General features: G+C 37.4%; 1 protein-coding gene across 2 annotated transcripts in view; it reads left to right on the top strand.

Moving 5' to 3' along the window:
• LOC132151903 (tyrosine-protein kinase RYK-like) overlaps positions 1-27,310 on the top strand; it is a 68,044-nt gene that overhangs the window by 16,434 nt on the left and 24,300 nt on the right. For both annotated transcript variants that reach the window (XM_059560423.1, XM_059560422.1), the window contains exon 2: positions 27,105-27,226. In XM_059560423.1, the coding sequence (XP_059416406.1) occupies positions 27,105-27,226 (122 nt within the window). The remainder of the gene's footprint in view (positions 1-27,104; positions 27,227-27,310) is intronic.

Genomic DNA, 27,310 nt, shown 5'->3' with positions numbered 1-27,310 from the left:
AAAGTACCGGTACACACATTTAAAATCAGCGCGCGTGTGTGTGTGTAAAACTGCCACTGGAGAAAAATAAATAAATAAATAAATAAAAAATAAATCCCTACCGACCAATGACCTCAACTGACAACCAACCGGAACCAAACTTTTTTTTTTTTTAGGCCTAAGCTTAACCTAAACTTTATGAATAACCACTGTGCCTTTCTCTGTTAACATGATTTTTGCTCTCTGTTCTGGTTCAGCAATGGGTTCCATCTTGGAATTAAAACCACCTTGTTAGATTGAGGTCCTTTGTAAGCTGTGGGGTTGCATGTAGAAGTCCCTGAATGCATTTATCAATGGGACATCAGTAGCCTGTAGTTTTGCACTGCCAGTACCTCAGAGAATCAGGTGTCCACTGTTCTGCACAGGAGTCTGATTACCACTGATGTGGTTCAGAGATCCAGTTTTATGACACACAGGGATCCTTGTAGAGCTGAAACAACTAATCGATTAAAATCGATTATTAAAATAGTTGACAACTAATTTAGTCATCGATTAGTTGCTAAACAACATTTATTTGCCGTAAGCGGCTCATTTTGTGCATTTTTTAAATCTGCCGTGACCAAAGTGTGGCAGTAATGAGCCACCGCAGGTTTTATTCAGCCAGTACAGCAGGAGAAGTAGCGAATAGCCAATAGCTGGCCTCGTTTTATGTCACGTGCTTCCCAAACTGCGTCTGCAGCATTCAGCGAGATGGTGGAGACAGACGGCAGTGGAGTAAACTTGAGAAAGAAAAAGAAAGAAAAAGAAAAAAGCGGAAGATAAAACTAATCGAACGAAGTCATCCAAAGTTTGGGAGTACTTTACTTTGAGCCTTCAAAAAAGAAGAGTAACCTGTAAACTCTGCACAACTGAACTGTTTAACTGTTTAAGACTTTTATTTGTGCAGATTCTCCAGTACAATGTTGTTTGCAAATGTTTAATCGTAAAAGCTAATAACATTGCTTTTTAACAGTTAACATTTAAAGATTTACAAACATGTTCTGTGATCAGTTTGTCGTTTACCAGTTCATAATTCAGTCGTGCAGCCTAATTATGACTGAATGAGAGAGGAAAAAAAGTGCATTTCAAATACATTTACCTAAGTATTCACTGCTCTTTTTCACACAGCAGGTTTTTTGTGTGTCAATTTTTTTTTTCTGGACAACCTTCTGATGGATTTTACTTTAAAATGTGAGTTCCATTCAGGTTTCATGCCATTAGCACTTTACTGGAAGGATTGTTTACAATTTCACAGCATAAGCTATAAAGCTGTTTCCCAGGTATAAGTTGTGTGTTTACAGGAAAAAAATAATAAAATGCAATGTACTGCAAATTTATTCTGTTTTATTATTATTCTTCGTGAAAATATTTTCTGAAAGATTCCTTAAGCTTTGTTCGGGATGTTAAACTACTTTAGGAGCCCTAAGGACTGACATGGTGAAAACATTATTTGAAATCTCCTTGTGAAATTTGCTAGAGTATGGGTCAGTGTTTTGATTGAAGAAGAGTTTGACAAAAGATTACTAACACATAATAAAACAAAACTCCAGGTCTATTTTTGATGAGGATATGACCATGCAAAATGGTTCAAATCTCTAAAAAGTCTATGTTGAATGAAATAATGGGCAAAACTAAAATATAAGTACATAAAGATTAATCGTAAAAATAATCTACAGATTAATAGATTATCAAAATAATCGTTCGTTGCAGCCCTAGATCCTTGACTTAAAAGTTGATGGTTGTGGTTATATGGATGCCCTTTTTGGTGCTTTATATGAATGTCAAATGGATTTATATGACTATTTTTTGGCAAAGCCTAAATTTCCCCAATATCACTATTGCAGATGTAACAGTTTTGAAAGAAAATGACTCAATTTCTGGAGTTAGGAGTAGTTTTGGTTAGAACATTTATATTTCAATTATTGCTGTGTTTTAGATTTATATCACAACTTTTAGGTCAAGGTATGATTCTTTGTGATTATTTTGTGTACAATTTACACTAAATTACATTGATTATTGGTTTATATCAAACGATGAAAAGCAGTGTTTAATGCGATATTTACATTAATTTCACAATCTTTCCTCTCAGATCTGTGAGTTAACTCGTAGCATAAAATTAAATGCACTGGCTTTTTATGGAGACCGCTGGTGAAAGCAGTGTTTTGATGGTGGTTACTAAAAACCTTGTTTTCCATTTCAGCAAGTTTCTGCTCAATTGATTTTTTTGTTGTTTTTGGCAGTCATATGCTGCACAAAAATATAATTGAATTCATGTCAGTGATCTCAAGACCATAATGAAATTTTAGAAGTATTCAGTGTTTATTGAAATTAGAGGTTGTGGAGATTAATAGTATATAAAATTTGTACAGATGAACTGAATATAGTATGTTAAGCACTGTCATCTAGTTAGATACTTGAAAAAAAAAAAGCCTTGTTTACCACAACTTTGAAAATTTTCTCCCTTGTAGGGATCTATTGCTTTCCACTGCACTGTTCATCCTTGTGCTGATATAGTAAAGAGAGAAAGCTTTCACTCTCTACTTCAGAGTCCCAACACCACAGGGATGAAAAATCTCCACTATCCAGCTGTTCATTGCTAACAGACAGCGTCAGCCCTCTTGTGTCGGAGTTATTTGGGGGGATCATTAGATGGCCCTGCACAGTGTATGGCAGTACATGGAATGTTTAGGTCACGAAATACATCCACTCTGATTTACGATGTAAACTTACTGCCTATGAAACCTTTTCTTCCTGTAAAAAGTGAAAACGCCTTGAATAGATGTAACAGACACACGGTTGCAACTCCTTTAAGGCTTAAGATGGCTGCGTTTCAATTAGTTAATGCATTCACAGTCAATTTGACGTTTGTAATGTGAGAAAAATGTATTTCAGAATAAAATAGGATCTTATAATTTAAGAAAAAGTGTGTGACTGGTCTTCTATCCATTGGAAATTGAATGGATCATGTAAAATTGATAAAATACAGTGTCTGATACATGTGAAATTTTATCTTAAATTGAATGAATGTACATGCATGATCATGCACAAGTAAATAAGAAAATAATTGGGGTCAGTTAAAAATTGCTAAAAAGAAGCTAATAATTTTAAAAGAATTGGTTAGTTTATGATGATTCCTGGGTTTGTGCAAGGGCTGCAAGTAAAACTTTAGAGAGGTTCTGTATACTTGGCATATTTTGCTAGTCCACAAGAAACTTGTGAAAAATTTCAAATCACACACAGCCCTGGAGAATCGTTCTCTGCAGAGCTACTCTTGTGACTTGTGTACTCTTTGACTTCTTCTCTTGGTGTTGGAGCAGTCTTCATCTCACAGGTCTCGCAGTGTATACCACTGTCTTGAGGAGCGTTGTTCTCCACTCCACCAAAAACCTTATTTTTACTGCCAAACTCTTAAAGGTTACATCTCTTGTCTTTATCTTCAGCAGACTTTCTCCTTTGACTCCATATTAGGAGAGACCTCAAGAGGACCTGGGAGGTTAGGGAGATGCTGATTTAAATCGATGTGTTTATGTGGGGTTGATCCTGACACTCAGAAAAACAAGAATGGAACCAAATTTATAGTGCTATACCAAGAGCTCATTTAATGAAGAGTGTCAGCTGACTCACCACAAAACTCGATGGCCAGTTAGGAAGCACATTTATGTTCAGTTGTTTTTTTGCGATTTCAATACTAATGCTAACTTGCCGTGATGACTACGCAGCAAGTGATACTGTAGAAATATCCCAGATAATTCTGCAACATTGTGGCTGGCAGCTCAGTTACTGGTTGTGTTTTGTGTTTTAGTGAAGGTTTAATATGTATGAAGAGTATGAATATACTTTTTTTATAATAATAAAAAGACAATGAATAATTAACCTCAAATCTTAGAATATTATTTAAAGAAAACACATTTTTTTTGCTTGTGTGGCGATACCCTACTACGCACACATTTCTGATTGGCTGTGATTTGTAAATGATTTTTGTCTTGTCTTTCGATTTTTTTTTTATTGATTTTTCTTGTCTGTTTAGGATACTGGGTCTCATTCTCCAAGCATGCATGCAAACCCATTTCTACATGAAATGTGCGTGCAAACAGTTTTATAAACAAATCATGACACCATATACCAACAAGTTTTGTATTAAATTGCATTCTTAATTTATGACAAAATATGGGAACAAAAGAAACCACATGCAAAAATCATAAACTCATAAACTGGGTGGCCTTAAAATAGTTAAGATGAAATTTTGGACATAGACTGTTCATCTTATGTCATATACAGTGAAAGAGTAATACATTTGTAGCTTTATAGCTTGAGCTGAGTGGTTTCTTGCTTAATTGAGATGCGTGTATGGACAGCTGTCTAATGAAAGGTCTGTATAAAATTTGTGTAGTGCAAGAGTGCAATAAACTAGTCTCTGTGGGACTAGGCTTATTACAGTGTCTTTAGTTTTCAACTACATTATACTGTGTTCCAGTTACAAACCAGCCTGGCCTTCCTCTCATATGAGTAAGCGAGCCCTCCCTTGTCCATATCATACCCATAGAAGTTTGTTTACTTAAGCAGCAGCTGTACTGTCATGTTGTTCCAGTGCAGGCGAGAAGTTCTGAGGATACCTCTTACGGAACAAGCACTGTTTCCTTGACTGCGATGGCAGCTGTAGTAGGACTGGCTCATGTGGTTGTAATTAATGACTAGCACTGACTCCTTTTGAGCACCAAGAAAGATTCATTACAGAGCTGCCACAACTCACCCATGACAATTTGGAACCTGCCTCTTCAAAACAATATACTTTCCACAGACTAAATCCTAGCTGTCCAAGTGATCCCTCAGACCCTTGCCTCAGGAAAAGCAGGCCTGCAGGAAACTAATGTTCATTAATGAGCTGAGAGCTTAACTCTGTAAATGGGCACTGAAAGAAAGGATTGTCACTGCTTTAAAACTGATCAAAGAACCCGAAGTAAAGTCCAGCCATAAGAATACGTGAGTGGACTTAAAATAAAGTTAAACATTTCATAGTTTAGTTGTAGAGCTTTAATGGAATGCTAATTCTGGTGGTTCTGTTCATTTGGGCCTCACATTAGCCTCTTTTACCAGTAAATTGCCGTAAAATTACCAGAACGACTTTACCGGTAAATTAAAAAAGGCGCTGTTCACACAGTCAACGACATTCCGTGTTTTTTCCGGAAAAGCACCATTCACACATCCATTCCAAAATACCGGAAAATTCTGTGATGTCATTAACCTCTAAACAGCTGCACTTGTATTTTTAAACATAGAGGGTAATACGTGATGAGTATTTCTGTTGATGGTTTCATTTTTGTTTCAAACTTTAGTATTCATGCAACTGCTTTTGTTACAGAGACATTGTAATAGACGACTGGTTTAAATAATTATACTTACCATTAATAAAACACTTGATGCTGTCATGAGCTGACCAATTTAGTGAAATTTGTCTTGAAAGGAATAATAGCACAATGAAGTTGCGATTGTAAATTGCAGTCTGTAAGACGCACGACATTGCAGAAAAGGTGCGTTCACAAATATAGCTGATCCAAATTCATATCAAATAGACCCCTTAAAAGTTTGTAAACATTCCAACGTCTCCGGGTGGGCGGGGCTTAGCTGGAGGCAAAAAGAGGCGCGGACGCAATGTTGACAAGCGTAAGCTAGCACGTTTTAGGAGGGATTTATTAAACATGGATGCAGAAGAAGGTTCGGAACTGTCCGAATATGTACAGTCCCTGACTCTGCGGGACCGTGACAGCTTTTTTTTTTTTTTTAATTAACTCTCGCGGATGGAAGCAGGCTACCTGACCCGTATGCCATACGGCCATATGAATTACTTTTGGGTGGTATGGGGAATTTTGTCAAGGCTTATTTTCTAATGTAACCTATCACTGGGCTAACTATGATTAGCAATGTGTATTATTTTAAGACACCATTCTAAGGATGGCACACACATCTATCGCTGTATGTTTGTTAAACATTTAAACTAGTTAGTGCGCTGAACTTTTCACCTATAAAACAGAAACTTGCTGATTTACTAGATAAAACCAACACACCAGTTCATATGCATAGATTATTTTATCTGATATGAAGTGTGCACTGCAAACACGAGCATTATTTATTATCATCTCCGTCCAGTCTGTATGCCGTATTGCATTCAACCAGAATTGTCTTCTTGATTTTTGTGAATGAATGTCAAGAAGACATTATAAAGTCAAAACTTTTAGCGCACCTGCTATGAGTTCTGCCCACTGATCTATCAGTGGTTGTGCCTTATGTTTTGCCTCCAGCTAGAGCGGTGACGTCACCGTGACGTAGGCGATTAAGGGGTCTATAGTCTGTGCTGACAGCGCAGCTGAAAAGTTCTGCTTTCAAAATTAGTTCAAAAGATGGCGCAAAGCACTGGAAAAATAATAAGTAATTACCATGAATGTGACAGAGGGAAATAGTACAAATATATTTGAATTATTTACTAATAAACTAGTGTTTTCTGAGTCCTCATTAGACGCGCCTTCTATATGGATTATGATTGTAATGAGTTTTTTTTTTTTTTTTGTATTATTTCATTAAGTAGTAATTTAAAGCTTTCTATAGATATATTTATCATGTCTGTTAGGCATGTATTCGTTGAGTTTCGGATTATTTTTGTAAGCGCTCCTGTTCAAGACGAGACGGCAGAAAGCATGTTTATTTTCTTTATTTTATATTTCTTTATTTTATATTATGATCGCACTGGCACCTATATGTCCCAAAATGTCATATGTCATCGCACAAAATATTAGATATAGTGCACATTTATATGGGTTTGACGTTAAAACATCATTACATGCTTGAACTGTTTTATATCTTTAGATTTTATTTTAGATAATTCGTGATGATTTGAGAAGGCTAAACTGATCAAACATAGGCTATGATCAACTCTCTCTCTCTGTGCTGCGCTTGTTACTTTAAAAACAAAACTTATAGGCCTGTTTAACGATCGAAATATGCTCCAAACATACAAAACTGAACCATTTTAATAGCTGAAACAGTATAAGCTGTTTTGGGAGAATAGGGAAAAAAGACGGGCTGAACATCTTCAAGTGAGTTGCTGGGCAAACCGAAAGTTGATGCCGAATGTCCAGCACTCTTCTTCACTGCTCCGACTTCTCGTTTGTACCCGTTTGTACTCGTATGTGTTTTTCCCTATGTTAAAAAAAACTAAAATAAGTTGTAAAACGTAAAGTTTTTTATAATTTTTTTTTTTTTATTAATTGTGTTCGGCATAGTGGGCCGCATGTGATTTCATGACGTGCCGCGGGTTGAGATCCACTGGTTCAGGATCCCCAAATAGATTGACAAAAGTCAATAATAATAAAAAAAGTAATAAAAGTCATAATAGGAACAAGAAATACTTCCACTACTACTTCGTTTGTGATGGTCGTTTATTTTTTAGATATTAAGACGCAATGTTTTTAGTTTATTGATGACCTGATTTTGTCCTGTGAATGCATTGCTCTCGGAGACAGTTAACAGTTAGTTATTTTATCATACGTTACTGCATCACTAACAGTTTCTCTCAGATGACGACAAATTTCTTCATTCGCACGGATAAGGCGAAGTGCTTTAATTTCACTGTTGCTTCAGTTGGTTGACATTTATTTTATTTTCTTAAACAGTGCGAGAATGCGTCACATTGTTATGATTGGCCCGGAGTAGACGTCTTACGTCACCACGTTCTGAACTCGTACGTGCTAATACCGGTAATTTTCCTTCTGCGTTCACACACAGCAGAATCCCGGCAATTTACTGGTAATGTTACAACTTCTCACACCGGTAAATTGCCGAAACGAATTTACCGGTATTTTTGGAAAGATCCTGTTCACACATGATCTCTTTACGGCAATTTACTGGTAATTTTCCGGAAAAGTCTGTATGTGTGAAAGGGCTTATTGACCCTCAGACATGAACCGAAGTGTTGCGAATGCAGGTTTTAAATTTTCAAGGTTAACTAATTTAACCTTGACCACATTTATACATGTGCTAACTGAATCTTAGTGATCATACAGTTCTGTTGCTGTCGCTTCAACTCGTAGACTAAAAAACAGTCAATAGCAACAGTGTAACACTGAGCAGTATCAATTAGTCAACTAGTCGACTAGACTAGCCTCGCACATCCCTAGTAAATAAACCAAAGATTGAAAGCCCTATGATGTGGCACCTATAAACATGTTTAAAAACTAATGTACTATAATTTATGTAACTTTGTATGTTCCGTTACTTTGAGGAGCGGTTGTGTCTGGATTGAAGAATAGCTTTAGGATTTGTCTTTGGAATCTTGTTTGATTTTAATCATCACAGTTGCTTTTATCTGTTTCCTCCGTGAGCAGTTTGGATGGAAAAAAAACTGTTCAAATGATATCTTCTGCAGTATTTGTCAGTGAAGAGTGTAGGTGACCTTAAACCAATGGCCTGTTTAAATTTTTCATTGTGATGACATGGTGTACTGTAGTGAAATAAAGACTAAGTGGGCGACATAAACTGACAAATGGTAGTTCCAGTCAGAACACTTTCTGCATCGTTACCTCTTAAGTAAATCTGTCTGTGTTTAGTGTGACTTGAACTCGTAATGTCTGGGATGACAAGTTTGTTCCCAGAACCTAAAATGTAAACCTATAAAACACATTGTTGACCCTCCTGACATTGATCACTAAAAATGACAAAAAAATGACAGATCATTTTTTTTTTTTTTTTTGTCTTTGTCTAACTTCAGATGTCATTTGAAAAGTATTGACTGTTAGGCCAAATATTTTAAACTAGGCAACAGCTATTGAATTTCTTTTGGTAAAAAAAAAACAAACAAAAAAAAAAACAACCAGATAAAGGCCTTTAAGGAAACAGTTTTATTTGTGTAATGTGATATATTTCTGAGTGAGAAAGTATATTCAATTAAAAAAAAAAGTTTGTCAAGCAAAGGCTATTTTTTTATATTTCTGTTTTAATGGTTAAATTAAATCTTATTAATCAAAAGCATGTCTAATTAATTGAAATAATGAATTACAATATTTAACATTTATTATTTATTATATAACAATATTACATTTTAAGGTCCTATGAAATGTTTTATTTTTTACCACATTCAATTTTTCATTATTTTTACTGTGAAGCCAGTAACCAAATGTGTTCTAAATGTTGATCATTAAAATAAAAAATAAAGGTACATTTGCATCTTAATGTCAATTCTTAATGTCATTTTTAATAATACATCTACTGCTGCTGATATACCTCTGCGTCCTCTGTCGTCTACACCAGTGCAAGTTTGTGAAAGCAGTTGTATCAACACTCTGGAAGGGGGATTGTTTTTTTACAACCATCAATACTCCATTAATTTGCGGTTGAATGTCTATAATAATAGTATCAATATGTTGCATAACTACAGTCCTGTAATTCAGGTAACAGCCGGAAAAAAATGCTTTTTTCAAAAACACTTATCTAAATCTCGAAGATCGGATCAGATCGGATCGGATCGAATCGATTCTTGAAATTTGAATCGAAACCCAGCCCTATTTTTCTGGATTTCATTTTAATAGTTTCATAAAATTTTAATAATCAAAAGCATCTCTAATTAATAGATTTTATTCAAAATAATTGATTATTATTCTATCCCCTCCAGAAACACTTGTGTTATTTACATTATTCTGCTAAATACATTTCGGTAAATGTTTTCTGGTAAATATTCCTCTAAAAATAATGTTTTAATAATAATTTTATTATTAACATTAGTAGTAGTCGTTGTAGTACTATCTTTACATTGTATCTTTACAGTATATTTGTAACAGTTTCTTAAAGTTAAACCAAACCTTTAATTTGATAGGTTGCTGTAAAGAAATTTAAGTTTCTGTTTGTATATGATATAATGATAGTTTTTCTCAAATTAAATGGTCAAATGCAAATGAAGTGACTCTCAGAGCAGTCCTAGTGATTATGTTCCTGTGTTCATGTTCTCATAATGAGACCGCACAGGCTGAAAACACTGTCACGTGCACTTCAGTATGTGTGTAGTAAACGAAACCATGCTTTTCATTCACACACAGACAAATTTAAATAGTATTTTTGCAGATTAATATTTAGGGACTGTAGTTCACATCACGTTGTGATTTGTGACCCTGGACCACAAAACCAGTCTTAAGTGTCAGTTTTTCAACATTGAGATTTATACATCATCTGTGATATTCTGCATTATGTAAATCTATAAATTAGATTTTTATGACTGAATTCTGCAATTCTGTCCATGTTTTCCTCATCACAGAAATCATAGGGCACTACAGGACCAAGCTGTATCTATTGGGAATTGATTGGATTGTGAAACATCAATAGCAAGCCAGCCACAGCTAAGTGGCCTTGTGACCCAAGAGAAAAAAAAATAGTCAAAGTGATTTATTATTTATTCAAATATTTTTTTCCCCCTTTGGAATAGGTGTGCATTAAAATAATTATGCACAAAAAAAAAACTTTAAGGAAGAAGGTTTTGTTTTCATGTTGACTTCAACAAACAGAACAACTCTTAAAGGACACCCAGAACTGCCCAGCAGAACTCGTGTGGGGTTGTCATTTAATGAGATACTTTCTGGCAGTATTAGTAATTATTTCTCCAAATGTGCTTGCCTCTCTCCAAGGCTATAAATCCTTCATGGGGTTTCAGGGTGCTTTGGTCATCACACATAAATAAACACACATTTAGACACTTATTATACCCCTGCTGAAGCACCTGGGGCTTCCTGTGCCTCCCACACACCCATGTTGCTCATCTGTGGTGGCCTTTAACCTAATTGGGGAAAAAATTAAAGTCTAGGTTACTTATAATTGACAAGTTACTAATTAAAATGCACAAATAATAATAAATTATCATTTACTGTCATTTCAAATCATTCCATGTGTTATTTTACTTAATCCATCTATGGACTAGTTCCCTCTGCATGTGCTTCTGTTTTTGCCTGCGGTACAAGGAAGATCCATTAGTGATCCGTAGAGAGCATCATGTCTACTGAAGTAGTGGAAAATGGGCGCTATATTATAGGATTTTTCTGCCCTTTGCTCAGCACACCATATCAAATTTTCTCTAGTAATGGTAGAAGTGATAATGGTTGACTGGAATGCCATCAAGCCTAAAACCACAGCCAGTCTCAAGTAAAATCATTCTCCATTAAAGTTGCCTTACAGCTGCTTCTAAAATAACAGGGCAAAGTATGGTACCATTGAAAGGTTCTTGTGTTTTGCCTGCATAGTCACTCGACTTGAACATGTGCCCAAAGCTAGAAAAGAGGTTGAAGAATGCTTTCAAAGCGAGCTGAAAGACGAGCAGGGAGCTATTACAAAAGAAGTCCATGAATAGAATAGGAATGACTGGCAGTAGTATTCTCATTTGTATGCTTGTCTATTCGAACTGCCACACTAAATGGGGGTAGGCCCCTTTTCCTTTTTTTTAGTTTTTTGCAATGACTCAACCTTTTATTTAATAGAACAATAGTCTATGCTCTTTTCACACTTGTTTGAGACTTTTTCTGTTTTAGAATACATGGTAGACTATTTACAGTGTAAAAAAAACCTATTCAGTTAACCCTTTCGAGTCGATTAACGCGGATACGCGTTTTGAGTCATTTTCTCCTGATAACCCCGAAAAGACCTTAAATTACACTTTCAGTTTTAATCGTACAGATAAGAGCAATACATCAATCGAATCTGTAAAGGGTCTACTTTTTTTTGGATACAGACATAATAACAACAAAACTTTGTGCACTTATAAAATAAAGATAACAAACAAGGTGTGCTGTCTGCAGCCTTTGTCTGCGCTGATCTTCTTTTACAAACAAGTCATTAAAATGAACTGTAACTCCGTGAATACTCAACGAAAATACATGGGGGAGATATCTATAGAAAGCTTGACATGTCTATTTTTAAACTAAACAAGTGCCGCCGAAAACAGATATTCTGTGATAAAGTAATCCATATGAAAACAACGCGATGTCTGTTTTTCAAGTCTCCCTTCATTATATCTAATGTGACCACGCCCCCGCGCTGAACGCGCTATTCAGATTCAAACTGAAGCGCGCGGCTTGAATACGCCCATAACAGAAGAAAAAGCAGCGAGCCTGTTCTTCAAGTGTTTATTTTACTGTTTGCTTCGCGATGAGAGGAATAAGACATAATTCACCCCAAAAAGATGTCATGTGGTTGAGGATTTGAGAAATGGATTTCCTCAGAAAAAAAGAATGCAGCACTTTATTCAGCAGAGATCATAAACATGAGTAAGTCTCTTTTTATTTATTTATATACTTGTACTAGTTTTCACATAACGTGTAAACGTTTTACTAGTTAGACTTTTTCCAAATACTTTTTCCAAACTATAATTCCTGACTAAATGTATAGTAATCAAGTGAAACATTATGAAGTTTCAATAACAATATACAATACTATACCATTCAAAAGATTGATGTAAATAATATAAATGTAACAAATAGATAACTGTCACAAATGTAAAAACATGCTTTTCTTTCAATTTATTCCCCCTAAAAACCCAGAAAAATATTCTCAGCTCTTTTCAACATTAATAATAATGATAATAATAATAACAATAAATGTTTTTTTTGTAGAAAATAAGATTGTTAAAAGGATTCTGAAGGATTGTGTGACTGGAGTAAGGATGCCAAACAATTTGTTTGAAAGTCAGCTTTGATTGTTTCTAATAAACTGTTTAACTGCACCCCCAAGTGGATATTAAATTATGTTGTGGGATAATTAAATATATTCTAAATAAACTACAAACATAAAATTATATAGATTTATTTTGTTCTTGCATTCTTTCTTGTAACTCCTTCCTCTCAGTGGCACAGATGACTGAATGGCTCATTATGCAGCTCATTATGCAGGCCTTTGTCTTCTCAGGTGTAAATCACAATGATATTCATGGTAGTTGACGCCTACTCGCATATGACTTTTACCAACAAAAAGTGTCTTAGAAAATTTAAATCAATATATTGTTTTCTGTGAGTGAGTAAACAAGATGATTTTCACATCATTTAGAAAGAAAAATTCTAGGCTACAAGCTCCAGTTCTCAAAAATCCCGGGAACCATTGTTCTTTGTGTTTTTTGCCTTATTCAAGTGTTTTAACATTTTTAGTTTTTCACTAACCACGCATAATATTTTTTTTCTCAAAAACACAATCATGTACATACATGCATTTCTTATATTATTATAGCCCAGTTTGTGCTGATTACAGTGAGATTAGACTTTACCCATTTAGATATTTATAAGAAACTGAAAAAAGCACAAATGTCAGGGCATTACAAAACTTCTCCAGGCCCCAAAAATACCCTTAGACTCCAGAGGGTTAATAATGCAGTCACAGTAGTTTGAACACTGTTTGAGTCCTGGAAACAAATATTTATTGGAATTAGTCTCCGTCTTTCATTCTTTATAAGCTATAACACTGGTCAACATAAAAAAAAAAAAAAAAAATATATATATATATATATATATATATATATATATATATATATATATATATATATATATATATATATTCTGTTCTTGGAGCATAACAAATTAAGTTAATAGTTTGTGTACCAATATATCAAGAAGTTGTCAAACCTGGTCTTACCCAGTTTGGGTCTGTCTGAAGGATACTGTTGGAACTGTAGAAATATTCAGGAGAGAGGATACTTCAGGGTTTGAGAAGACACTTGTGCTAAAAATATGAATAAAATATTACATTTAGGGGTGTGCACGGATAGTCGAACATTCGAATATTCGTTCTGCTCTAATTATTCGATAAATAAAAATGATATTCGAATTTCGCAAAAAAATAAATAAAAATTCACAATAAAACCTAATTTGGTGACTTTCTGTGATTCTCCATGGCATATTTGAAGATGTATGCAAGCAAAAAATAATGAATGAATGAATAAGGGGCCATTCACATATGATGCCTAAAAACGCGTGGAAAACGCTAGGCGCGCCGCTTTCTCCTCCTTTCCAAAGCGTTTCGGGCAGAAGCGCTCCTGAGGCGTCTGCCGTTGCTAAGCAACAATGATGCGCTCTCTCCATGAAAATGCAGAAATTTCAGCAAAGGATAAATGGATTTGCAGCACAAAAAATCGCTTTCAGTACCTCTGCTACTAAATTTATTTCAAAATGGCAATCCATATACAGCTATGATCAGCTGTTCCTTCATCTTGGCTGAGCTTTCAACGTTGTAACGAGAAAGGATGAAGCTGAATGTTTAGTTCTTGTCACATGACCCGCGGTGCGCTTGCGGCATTCTGAAAATTTGAGATGATTTTAACTCGATGCGGTGCGGCCGCACCTGGAAAAAACGGGCACGTCGCACCGCATGCGCATCCCGACCGAGTCGCTTCCATTATGAGCGCGCATTCCGCGCGCCTGAACAATACGTCTAATGCCTCTCGTTCTCGGGCCCCGAATAGCAGCTCCTGATACTCTCGCTGCTTGCCAGGGACTGTGCCCTCCACTAGAGAGCGCTGTTGGACCGCTTTTGCGCATCCAACCCTCTCGCTGCAGTCCCCACACTCAAACAATGACTGTCTCGCCGCAAAGGGCGCTTCGAGCAGCATTGGATCGAGTTATCATGCCGAGCGTTCCCTCAGACACTCTGCGCAATTCAGCTTTCAGAATCCGGTTCAAGGGACGGTTCAAGGGTCTGGCAAAGACATACAGCCGCCGCTTTTTCGCTAGCGGCAGAGCCCGATGTTCATCTTGTTGGATTAATTCCTGCCGTGGACACGCTTGAGGATTATACAAAACGAGACGCAAAAACTTTGACGCATGCGCTTCCCCTGCTTACGGACGCCGCGAGCTTTTCGTGCCCGGACATTTTAACGCGTATGAAAACGTCGCAGAAGGCGGAAATCTTGAAACCGCTAATGTTGTTTCGGGCCGCGTGGGAACGCTTGCCCGGCATTTCACAATGGGTGTTACGCACAATTCGTCACGGATACACCATTCAGTTTCGAAAAGGCCCGCCTCCTTTCCGCGGAATTCTTCCCACGGTTGTGAAGCCAAAGGAAATAGCGGTGCTGCGACAGGAGATGTCAGCTCTGCTGAGCAAAGGGACTATAGAGGAAGTACACCCCTCTCAGATGGAGTCAGGTTTTTTACAACCGCTATTTTGTTGTGCAAAAAAGAGATGGCGGGTTGCAACCATTTGATTTACGCCGTTTGAATCTTGCACTCAGGACTAGCTATTCAAGATGTTAACGGTATGGTCTATTTTGTCTCAGATTCAACCAAACAACTGGTTTGTCACGATCTATCTGAAGGATGCATATTTTCATATTCAGATCATCAAGAGACACAGAAAGTTCCTCAGATTCGCTTTAGAGGGCAAAGCGTATCAATACCGCGTTCTTCCCTTTGGCTTAGCTCTGGCTCCCCGAACTTTTTCAAAATGCATGGACGCAGCTCTGGCCCCGTTGCGGCTCCAGGGCGTTCGTGTGTTGAACTACTTAGACAATTGGCTGGTGTTAGCACAATCGCAGACAATCGAGGTTGCACCCCGAAATGGTGAGCCTCTTATGGCAGATTTTTGGAGAAGCAAGAGTGGACTTATTCATATCAAGCATGACTACGCATTGCCCGCTGTGGTTCCCCCATGCCCTCCATTGCCCCTGGGCTTGGATGCATTAGCTCACAATTGGCCCAGAACCAGCTTGTATGCTTTTCCCCCGATTCGTCTAATTCCAGCGGTGTTATCCAGTAGGACTGGACGATTATGGCCTAAAATCAAAACCTCTATTAGTTGAACATTTTACCTCGATTACGATTAATGAACAATTATTTTGTTTCGATTTTGTTTTTTTTGCCCTCATAGTTCACTGACAAGGTTTGTACTGTAAATATGATTGACTTTCAAAGTCAAAGTCACCTTTATTTATATAGCACTTTAAACAAAATACATTGCGTCAAAGCAACTGAACAACATTCATCAGGAAAACAGTGTCAATAATGCAAAATGATAGTTAAAGGCAGTTCATCATTGAATTCAGTTATGTCATCTCTGTTCAGTTAAATAGTGTCTGTGCATTTATTTGCAATCAAGTCAACGATATCGCTGTAGATGAAGTGACCCCAACTAAGCAAGTAAGAGGCGACAGCGGCAAGGAACCAAAACTCCATCGGTGACGGAATGGAGAAAAAAACCTTGGGAGAAACCAGGCTCAGTTGGGGGGCCAATTCTCCTCTGACCGGACGAAACCAGTAGTTCAATTCCAGGCTGCAGCAAAGTCAGATTGTGCAGAAGAATCATCTGTTTCCTGTGGTCTTGTCCTGGTGCTCCTCTGAGACAAGGTCTTTACAGGGGATCTGTATCTGGGGCTCTAGTTGTCCTGGTCTCCGCTGTCTTTCAGGGATGTAGAGGTCCTTTCTAGGTGCTGATGTTCTCAACATTTCTTACTAGGGTTGGGTATCGCTTGGATTTTATCGATTCCGATTCTTATCGATTCCTAGTTTCGATTCCAATAAGATAAAAAATCCAATATAAAAAAAATTAAGTCAAAAATTTAGATGTCAAACATTTTTACAAAGCTTTCTGTTGCAGCTGAATAACATGAGCAAAAATAAGCAGCCTACAAAACACTGCAAGAGGAATTTTGCCTGTGATAAAAAAAAAATACCATAGCAAAAACAACTAGATTAATATAAATTTCAAATATTCAAGTGTTAAAGACAAGTAATAAGATAGGTCAGTAATAAGAAAGGAACAAACAAATCAATAAGCAGGTACAGAAACTGTAATTAAAAGTTTAAAAACACTGCATAGTTTTCTTTTTATAAATAAAATAAAGATTAATCAATTAAAGTTATTAAATAAATTCAGTCAAGATCAGTGAATGATTTTCTTTTGTTCTTTGATTAACATTAATGACAGGCAGCGTGTTTATTAGGATGTTGTCTCATTAAGCAAAAATACTGCACGTGTGTTTTCTTTCTCATCTGTTTATGTTCACGTAAGACAAAATCGGCTGCATTTATGATGATATACTGATGTAGTTTTCTGTATCATAGTTTCGACTCTGAACAACCTTTTCAACAGTTAAAATACACAGAACAGTCCGAGAACGGATACAAACCGGGAACCCGCAGCGCGACCGCCGACTGCTGCTCTCTGTGCACGCGCTTGTGCTTCATGTGCGCTGCACACAAACATGCTATAATAAGTTTTGAGATTCTAAGCTACTTTAGTAATAAATCACAGGACAGCGCTGACAACTAGTTTCTGTGTTCCTCTGTGCGCGCGTGCATCTACTGTTTATATGAGTGTTCAAGCCATGGCTGGACTGGCCATTGGGCATACCGGGCATTTGCCCGGTGGGCCGACGTGCTTTTTGCGCCGATATATCTCATACTCATACTTTTTTTTTTTTTTTTAACGGCCCATACAATTTGTACATCGGCGGCCCATTCGTTTTGTTTTGTTTTGCTTAATTGGCGGCGCTGGGTTTGTGCCGGTGTAATGCATTGGTCAAAGTCAGTGTTAGTTTTTTTTTTCTGACAGACCAGCCCATGAAACGCCTAGATCAGCGGCCCATTGGGTCTTTTCTTGATTGACACTGGGCTGGCCCAATCACAACTTTAAACGAGTTCTGAATTACCGCAATTCACTAGAAATTTAATAAGAGGCGTTTGTAAACCATGTTTTCCGCCAAAATAAAAGCTTGATGCAGTTTGCGTCAAAATAAAAGATCATGTGCTTATCTCTTTCAAGTATAGAAATTGGTACAACTAATTAAGTAAGTTTCCTTTATTTTTTTGTGCATTTGTTTTACAAAATATGGCTATTACTGTCATTGGATTAATATTATAACTATTATTATGTATAGGTGTAATGTAAATAGACACTGTAACTAAAAGAGGTTTGAATTTTTCTTTGTTTAATTTGCACACTGAATATGGGTTGGAGCTTTTAATTTTGAACTCTCAAAGTGCACCAGATTAATGAATTTAACATTTAAAATGCACAAAATTTTCTCACGGGGGGCATGCCCCCGAACCCCCCTAGAAGGACCAAGGACACACCACCATAGTTTTAACAAAAATCCTGTAAGAAACACTGGTATTGCTATGCCAGAGCCGCTTATAGATTGTTTTATGATTCACCGCTGTGGAGTATAGTTCAACTGTATTAATAAATATAACATTTTGACTTATTTCATCTGTTAACTCTCACTCGTTCCTATACTCACTCTTTACATGGCATTAGTGGTTTTAATTAATAGGAGTTGGTATGCATATAATTAAGGGCGTGCAAAGATGGGTGTTGTTTATGATCATATAGTGGGCCGGTCTGGGCAAAAATGCCCGGGGCGATTTTTTTGTCCCAGTCCAGCCCTGGTTCAAGCCACAATGCAGCTGTGCGAACATGGTAACTCGATATAAGAATACACATCCGTTCATCTAATCGCTTGAATGCCCAAACCATAAAACAAATACAACTGACAAAGTTTAGTGAAGACGCAAGGCTCAACGGTCACGCGCCATCAGTATGTGTTGAACCGGCGTTCACCTCCATGTTTTGCTTTTATGCCACTGACTGGACGGGGCAGAGTCATGTGGCTACACACACGCTATGCTTTTAAGGGGGAAGTGTTAACAGGATTAAAAAAACGAAATAACACATGGGAAAATTACGTCGGTTAGAGGTTATGAATTTCAGTTTTGATTATTTTTCGATGAATCGTCCAGCCCTATTATCCAGGATACGGCTGGACAGAGTGGAGCAGCTGCTGCTGGTGGCTCCTTGGTGGCCCACACAGCTGTGGTTTGCGGACCTGGTTAGTCTGTTAGCGGGCTCTCCATGGGATATTCCCCTCAGACAGGATTTATTATCGCAAGCACAGGGAATGATTTGGCACCCAAGGCCAGATCTATGGAAGCTGTGGGCGTGGCCTCTGAGTGAGTTAGTATGTGCCGGTCTTTCTGTTGAAACCACAGAGACTATAATGAATTCTAGAGTAGCTTCTAGGAGACGCTTATATGCTTTCAAATGGAAACTGTTTACGACCTAGTGTGGAATTCGTAATATGGATCCAGTTTACTTCCCAGTGGCTTCAGTACTGGAGTTCCTTCAGGACCGTTTCTCTGATGGAGTAACGCCAGCCACTCTGAAAGTTTACGTGGCAGCCATTTCAGCTAACCACGTATATATAGATGGTGCTTCAGTGGGTCGTCATCCGCTGGTTTCTCGTTTTATACAGGGTGCGCGACAGCCGAAGCCTTTCCACCCTTTGCGAGTTCCTTCATGGGATTTATCCATTGTGTTGCAAGGTTTCTCAGGGCATCCGTTTGAGCCCTTGGAAACTATACCGGATAAAATCCTGACTCTAAAGACAGTTCTTCTTGCGGCTTTATCCTCCCTCAAGAGAGTTAGGGATTTACAGGCTCTTTCTGTTACACCCTCGTGCATGGAATTTGCACCAGGCTCTGTGAAGGTATTGCTGCGACCGAGGCCTAATTATGTCCCTAAGGTCGCTTCTAACCCTTTCCGCTTTCAACAAGTGGTCTTGGAGGCTTTACCCCCTGCAGAGGCAGGGCCAGGAGATCTGAGTCTTTGCCCTGTCAGAGCGCTAAAGACTTATGTTGATCGAACAGCCCCATGGCGCGAGTCTGACCAGCTGTTTGTTTGTTTCGGACACAAGAATAAAGGCCATATGCTGTCACAAAACAACGCATATCCCATTGGCTGGTGGAGGCAATATCTTTAGCCTATGAGGCGCGCGGACTCGCTTCGCCCTTAGGAGTTAGAGCTCATTCCATGAGAGCGGTGGCTTCTTCACAAGCTTTTCTCAGTGGATCTTCTATGGATGATATCTGTGCTGCGGCAGGATGGTCCTCACCGAGCACTTTTATCAAGTCTTACAGTCTGGAAGTGAGGACAGCTCCTGGCTCCCGGTTTCTCTCCACTTGAGCAGATGCTTCCTTGGATCACAGCTATCAGGTACGTCAGGCGTTATGGTATAGGGTTCCCATACGGTGACATCACCGCAGCATCAAAGTGACCTATGAAAGGGAACATCTCGGTTACGTATGTAACCACGGTTCCCTGAATAGGGAACGAAATGCTGCGGTCCCGGCCGTTCCATACCTTGATAGCATTCTTCTTCAGTTCATGAAATCTGAGCAAAATAGTGCGCTGCACCAAGGTATACGATGTGTACGCATGCGTGGGGCGGTGCCAAGCGCTAATTGGCCAATAGGACTGGCGGGATGGTATAGGGCTTCAGACATTCGTCACACCGAGAGGTGTTCCTATATTGTGACGTCACCGCAGCATCTCATGGTTACATACGTAACTGAGATGTTTTCTATCCATTGCAGCGTTGCATTCTGGGTCAGCCTGCCTGCTAGTGTATCATTTACTTTTAGCCCACACCTGTTTGGTATTACACTGATTACCCTCCTGACGATCTGATTTGAACTCTTACAATTGAGGGACTCCAATATAGCCACCATGCTACCATTCTTGATGATAATGAGACTCCAGAGCTCCTTATTTTGCATGTTCCACCACTTTCTTTGGTTTGGTTTGACTCCTCTGCCCTTTTGGCTTCCACACCCCTGTGTGAATACTGCATCCTGTGAACCTTGAACTATTATTACTATTAATAAAATATTAATTAAAATCTAAATTTAAAAATGTAAACAATTGAGGTAACAATTAGTGCAACCTTTACTTTTCTTTTGCAGAAACATCTACAAAAACAAAAAACAAATTAATGTTCATAAAAATTATGTAAGAAAATATCGATACATGTGAGTATCACAATATTTTGTTTGGCAATACTGTATCTATTCTCAAAAATTGAATATTGATATAAAAAATAAAAAAAAATAATCATACAAGATGTATGGCAGTTGTTTCATTTGAGTTCATATCCCGACCATTAGATAGCAGTCTTCATCTCTTAGACAGTGACAGGAAATACTAGCATTAGGGAACGCCACTAATGTTAGCTTTAATATAGTTTGTTATTGGTGTACAAAGCTGAAGTGTGGTGTCATTTGGGCTTTTGTAGTAACGTCCGCCCTGGGAATGTGGCGTTGGCAGACGGCTGCAGCTTTCTCTTGTGTTGAGGCATTTTGTGCAGTTAGGACAGTGCTCGTGTTGTGGTCTCTGCGATTCTACGTATTTCATGAATTTTCTAGGGATGGACCAAAATATAAATTCTTTTTCGAATATTCATTCAGTGAGTTGGCATTTGATTTTTTTTTTTTTTTTTAAACACCTGCCATCCCCCACAAAACGGTTCTCATTCACGCTTGAATATGAATTGCCCATGAGCCAATGTCATGATTCTGTTCGTCTGGAAGGGAAGACAAAAATGCCGAAGACCTCAGCTGTGTGGGAGCACTTTAAATCGAAAAAGAACAAGACAAAGACAGTGTTTCAAATATGTGCCTACCACAACAGCACATCAAGAAATTTAAAAAAGTTCACCTGAGTTCTGTAAGTAGTACGCCTATAGTATATTGTTGGTGTAAAAAAAAAAATAGCTGCTTTTATCCGCCATGTTAATCAGTAATTTTACACATGATAAAACGTGTACTTAAATTGCTTGGATAATACTTGCGAATACGGCAGTGATAAAAACACATACAGTAGCCCAGCCTAATTATAATTTGTCTTATGTTTAAGACAAATGTTTGTCAAATGTTTAACATCTGTATTTATTTTATTCTTTTACAATTGTTTTGTTTTCTTTAGGAATCTTGCAACCACTTTATTTTTCATTGCTATTAAGCAGATGTAATTTTTTTTGTTCAGATCAAAATGTTATGGCATTGTATGTGACAATTCTAAACTTAGACTATTAACCTTCAAAGGCAGGGTCTATATATATATATATATATATATATATATATATGGTCTTTTTTTATAGAATACAATTTATACATTTAACTAAAGAATCCTGCAAGCACTTAAATTTCCCCTCTTTTCATACTGCACAAAAAGTTGTTCAATAACATTGAATGTTACAGGGACTGATTATTGCAAATGTAGATCCCACTGTGTTCTGGTTAAACAATTTTTATTTATTTAGGCCTATTGATTTTTTGCTAAGGTTTGCATATGGTGGTGTGTTTTTACTGACAGCTTTTCAAAAAGTATATCCTATTTCCAAAATAAGAAATATCCCAGTATATCGCCTTGCTTACAGTAACACATCGTATCGCAATCCCTGTATCGTGATACGTATCGTATCGCCAGATTCTTGCCAATACACAGCCCTGGTTAATAATAAAGGTTTTAAATAATAAATGTCTATAATCTGCTTTGTTTTGCTTGTCTGTTTCATTGTAAAAAAAAAAAATAATAATACAATAATTACTCTTGATAATCGGCATATAAGCAGCATTAAATAAGACCAGAAAATACAAAACGGTTTACTACACGTGGTATTACGCCAATCATGGGCAAACAAATACAACTATAATACTGATGAAACGCATAAAAGAATTCAAACTTATTATTACTTAACACTGAGTTCTCGTTTCGACCCAGCTTTCATTCTGGAGTGCACCGGTTTTTGAGTCCAATGGAAAACTGTGACTTGTTTTGAAGTACCAGAGAGCAATGTGCATATCTGAGGAAGAGCCAGTCACGGGATTTTTGGTTGTTTGTGAGGTAAACACAGTTTAATTTTTGTTTGAATTTGTTTATATCACACCTATTTATTAAGTTATTTCAGATCCGTAATCACAATAATGAGAAACTGTGATATTTTTGCTTAAGGTTATCATACCATCAAAATTTCATTCCAGCCAATGCCAATTAGATATAGCTCTTCAGGATTTGAAATCTTAAAAATCAAGCTTTTGAAATACTTAACATACTTCAAGTCTGCTTGTAAATCTGTCTGTTGATTTCTTATTTGATTTGTTATGCTAGAACTTGATCACTTGATCTCCCCTCTGTCCCGCTCTCTCTCTGACCTTGGCTGCTGTTATGTCCTGTGCACTGAGGGACTGAGGATAAATCGGACTCTGAGTACAGGAGCCTCTTTGTTCTACCTGTGCTTACCTCTTCTCCTGGCTCTCGCTTTTTTGTTGTACCTTTCTGAAGGCAGAAATGTGATCTCCAGAGGCCAAGAAATCCAAAACCGCAGGTCTGTTCCTTTGGCTGTGGGGAATTACATGGATTTAAATCATTCATGTCTTTTCATTTCATTCATGTATTGTTATTCATGTATTGTCTGTAACTTCATTTTTTTCTGTGCTGAGTGTTCAAAACCGAAAAGTCTTGTTGTCCTAGACCACATTTAATAAACCATAAATTATTATTGTTCTGAGGTAATTACATCATAAGTAGTACATTTTGATGTTTTTTAAACCACCAAAGAGTGGTATTTTTTTTCTAGGAGTTATTGACACATTAATCCGATATATCTAAGAATTTAGTCTGGCCTGTTCTCTTTGCACTTCCAGTTCTGCCATGTCTCTTTCTTTTCTTTTTTTTTCCTCACTGGCAAGCTTGAAGATGACTCTCAAACAAAGCTGGGTCTTTGGCAAGATCTTTGAACAAGATCCATCCAACATAATGGTGTATCGAAGTCTCGCCCCGTGGACATGTTTTCTCCCTGGTCTCTGCTTTTTCAGAGTGGAAGCAATTGAACCATGAAAGGGGTTTAGAAGCTACATAAAAAGACATTACAGAGCACTGCTGTGAGGGGGATGCAAAGATTTAGTTTTGCAGAAAGCGGAAACCACTTTTTTTTTTTTTTCAAGACGTATGGTTAACCGCAGCTATTTGAAATATACTTGTTACTTGAGCATAAAGAAAAGAGGTTAAAAATGGTCCCCACAGAGTCACAAATAAACAAGCTGGAAAACACAGACTGCACATATGTTATAATAAACTCAATCTCCTAATCATCCTGTAATGGAGCCCTTCTTCAAGGGTGGGAGCACTTTATGCCACACAGGAAACTGTTTTCAAACAACCTCCTGCTTTATTTTTGAATCTTCTGGTCAGAGGGTTGAGCACACTTGACCCATGAACTTCAACACCCTCTTCATCCACTGTTTTGTGGGTTAAGTCTATGACTGAGCTAAGGCTCGTTCCTGCTGCAAATTCCTTTCGCAATAAATCCTCATTTTAGTGTCAGAGATTGACAAAATAAGGAATTTCAATTTTAAAAAAATGTCTCTTCAATGTATTTCATTACAACTTCCAACTTTTCCTGCCAGTTCCAATCTCATTGGAGTCATTTTTTATATTCAAATGTAAAATTTGATGTTTTCTGACTAATTAGCACTTTAAAATTCTTCCTGTGAGTGTCTGCATGTATAATCCAGTTTAGACAGTTTGTCTTAAGTTGTACAATGTCCATAGTGTGAAAATGATGGAGAGGAATTCATGTGAATGTGGTTTGAAAGGGAGTTTGGAGTGAGAGCGCTGATCCAGCCTCTGTTGTTTTGCCAGATCAGTAATTAAGAGGATCTTTTGGCTTTTTTTCCCCTACGTAATATGTCACTTTGGCTAGTTAATAAAGTAGGAAGTTGCAGTTGAGGGTTAGCAAATTATTTTATTTTTGTTTTTGTTACCATAACAATACCTGGTAACACTGCATCTGCGACACTTAAACTTGCAATAATAATAATAAAAAAAAGCCCGTAGAGAGCACAGGCACGTTATTGCTGACGGGATACTACATTCGTTAAGACAAACGCACTGGTAATCTTATCTGTAAGAAACAGTATCGATGCTTTCAAAACCAGTAGCCTTATAACACTAGCACAGAGATCTGTAGGTTACAGGATGAAATAAAGGCTATTCTATTTCATTCAGTTTTAGTAGTTAACCTTTCACAAAGTCTTGCTGAAAACATTCTTAAGAGCACTAAACAAAGTTCTTATCATATAGCAATGCTTACTAATGAAAACTATTAAGGTGATGATACAACGGGCAGCTTTTTGAGAGTATGAGAAAGTGCCCAAGCAACATTTCACAAAAAGTTGCATCTTGTATAATTTCCTTTACAGTAATAAGGCTAGAAGATTCATGGCCATAATTAGCTACGGTGAGCACCAGCTATAGTGTATCAAAGCAGTGTGGACAAAAGTAGGTTCAGACAGGTCACATGGTGCAAGACATGGGAATGTTAATTAGTCTCAAGTCTGTGAGTATATCTGTAGTATAAGTCATGCCTCAGTAGTCTCTCACAGCTGGCTAATTTTCTTTTCCTTTGTGCTCAGGGGATTATGTTAGTCGAGACGTCTGTCTGAACTTTGAGGACTCCTGCATCTTGATTGTGTCTGTTTTGGGGGCTACACAGCCTATTTGCTCAATAGGTCAGCAGCCTCATATCACTGGAGAGCTGATTTCTGTTAACTCAAACTATCCTTTAATGCTGCTAGCTGGAGCTGAATGTCTCTGTTTTGGCAAGAAAAGGTCATATTTGTGGAGCTTAAAGTCTTTATTGAAGGGGACATGAAATTATCATTGATTAATCTAATTATTATTACAACAAATTATTGACTGATCGTTGATTCTATTATTCAGCTTATACTATTAGTCACAATATTGAGTTACACATATTCTAACTAATAAATAAGACAAGGTAATTTCAAACAATTATATTATTGTAACACAATTCATTTTTACAATTCAAATAAATATATTTGGCACAAAAAATGAGATTACAGACCGAGAGACTTTCTTATTCACGATCTAATTAACTGTATGGAACATGCATACATGTATGGAACATGTATAAAATACTTTTATGGAACAAAATAAAGGTAAGGGATAAGAGGTTTTATTTTAGGGTAAATTATTTTATTTAACACATTTGCTCTCTTAAAATACCTTATATTGTTATAATGATTAAAACAATCCTGAGCTAGATTAATTTTTAATTTATGCAAACCAAACTATCATACTGTAAAAATAACTTTTTTTTTTTTTTATCAAATTGAACCTTGGAGAGCAAAATGTCTCCTAAGGATGTACATCTAATACATCAAAAATATTAGCAATAAAATAATAATAATAATCATTTACTGTTGTTTGATAGATATGTTTTAGAAAGATTTTGTGTACTTCCATCCCCCTTATGTTTGAGCAGACCCCACGACAGACTGATGGGCTCCAGTCACCCTCAATGGTGCCTTGTCTTGATAAGGTTTGCCTCAAGGCATGGCAGAAGATTCCAGCTGTCAATCAGCTTCACACGTCACTGTGCCTCATTCGTGTGAGAAACAGCCTCCACTTTAGATTTCAGACTCGGGTTCATCATCACTTCCACTCTCCAGCTGTTCTTTGGGGACTGGTTCCAGTAGAACTGGGATCACAGGTGTGCTGTGCTGACTGGGAGAAAGGCTTTTCAGGTCGAGTCTCTCCCAGGAATGTAGCCGGGAAGGAAACACTGTTTAGATTACAGCTTCGTTTGAAAATGAAGGCCAGGGAGGGGAGAGCAGAGATGTTTTGCTCTGAGGGGTGAAGTCCTTAAACGTAAACATACTACACTTGAACGTTTTTCCTCCACTGTATGGAGGAGGTGGCAACTTAGGATATTGTTCTTGGTATAAAGGATGAAAACCATTCCATGTGGTTCTAAATGGACAGGCTAGAGAGAGAGAGGAATGAACTGTGGACAAAACTTGGGCGACAGTCTTGGTAGTTTCATAGCTCCCATCAAGCTTAATGTGAAACGTTCTAGAATATAATCAGATTTCAGTGGCTGTCATACCTGCCCTCTATGATATAATGGATCCAGATCTTGTGAGGAAGTGGAACGATTTCACACAGTGGTTTTCACAACGCTGAAAGAATGTATTGTATGTATTTTTGTCATGGTTTCCTCTTGCACCATATACTTCCAGGCACTGTGGAATACATTGAGCCTAAATGAGCACGTAGGATGTTTTGATTGGTGGAATATAGAGTTCATATGAGAGCAGATATGGAGTCTGGCATTATAAAACTATATTTTACTCTCATGAGGCAGGGTGGTTGTGTGAACGTGTTTAAATTCTGTTGTCCTTATCAGTTATATCTTTTTAATTATTCTCTCTATCACTCTACAGGTCTCGATGCTGAGTTGTACTATGTGAGGGATGATGTGGTTAATCATTATGCTCTTTCCTTCATCCTGCCTGTCCCTAGCGACACTAACAGCCTGCATTTCACATGGCACTCCAGCAGCAAGGTTGGCCCTGTTCATGTATCCTATGTACACTATCATTCACAAGTTTGGTGTCAGTAGTTGTTGTTTTTTTACTTTGTTCGTCAA

Source organism: Carassius carassius, chromosome 10 (assembly GCF_963082965.1).
Source record: "Carassius carassius chromosome 10, fCarCar2.1, whole genome shotgun sequence".
Lineage (NCBI taxonomy): Eukaryota > Metazoa > Chordata > Actinopteri > Cypriniformes > Cyprinidae > Carassius > Carassius carassius.
Note: the sequence above shows the minus strand (reverse complement) of the source record. Positions and strands in the feature narration are given on the sequence as shown.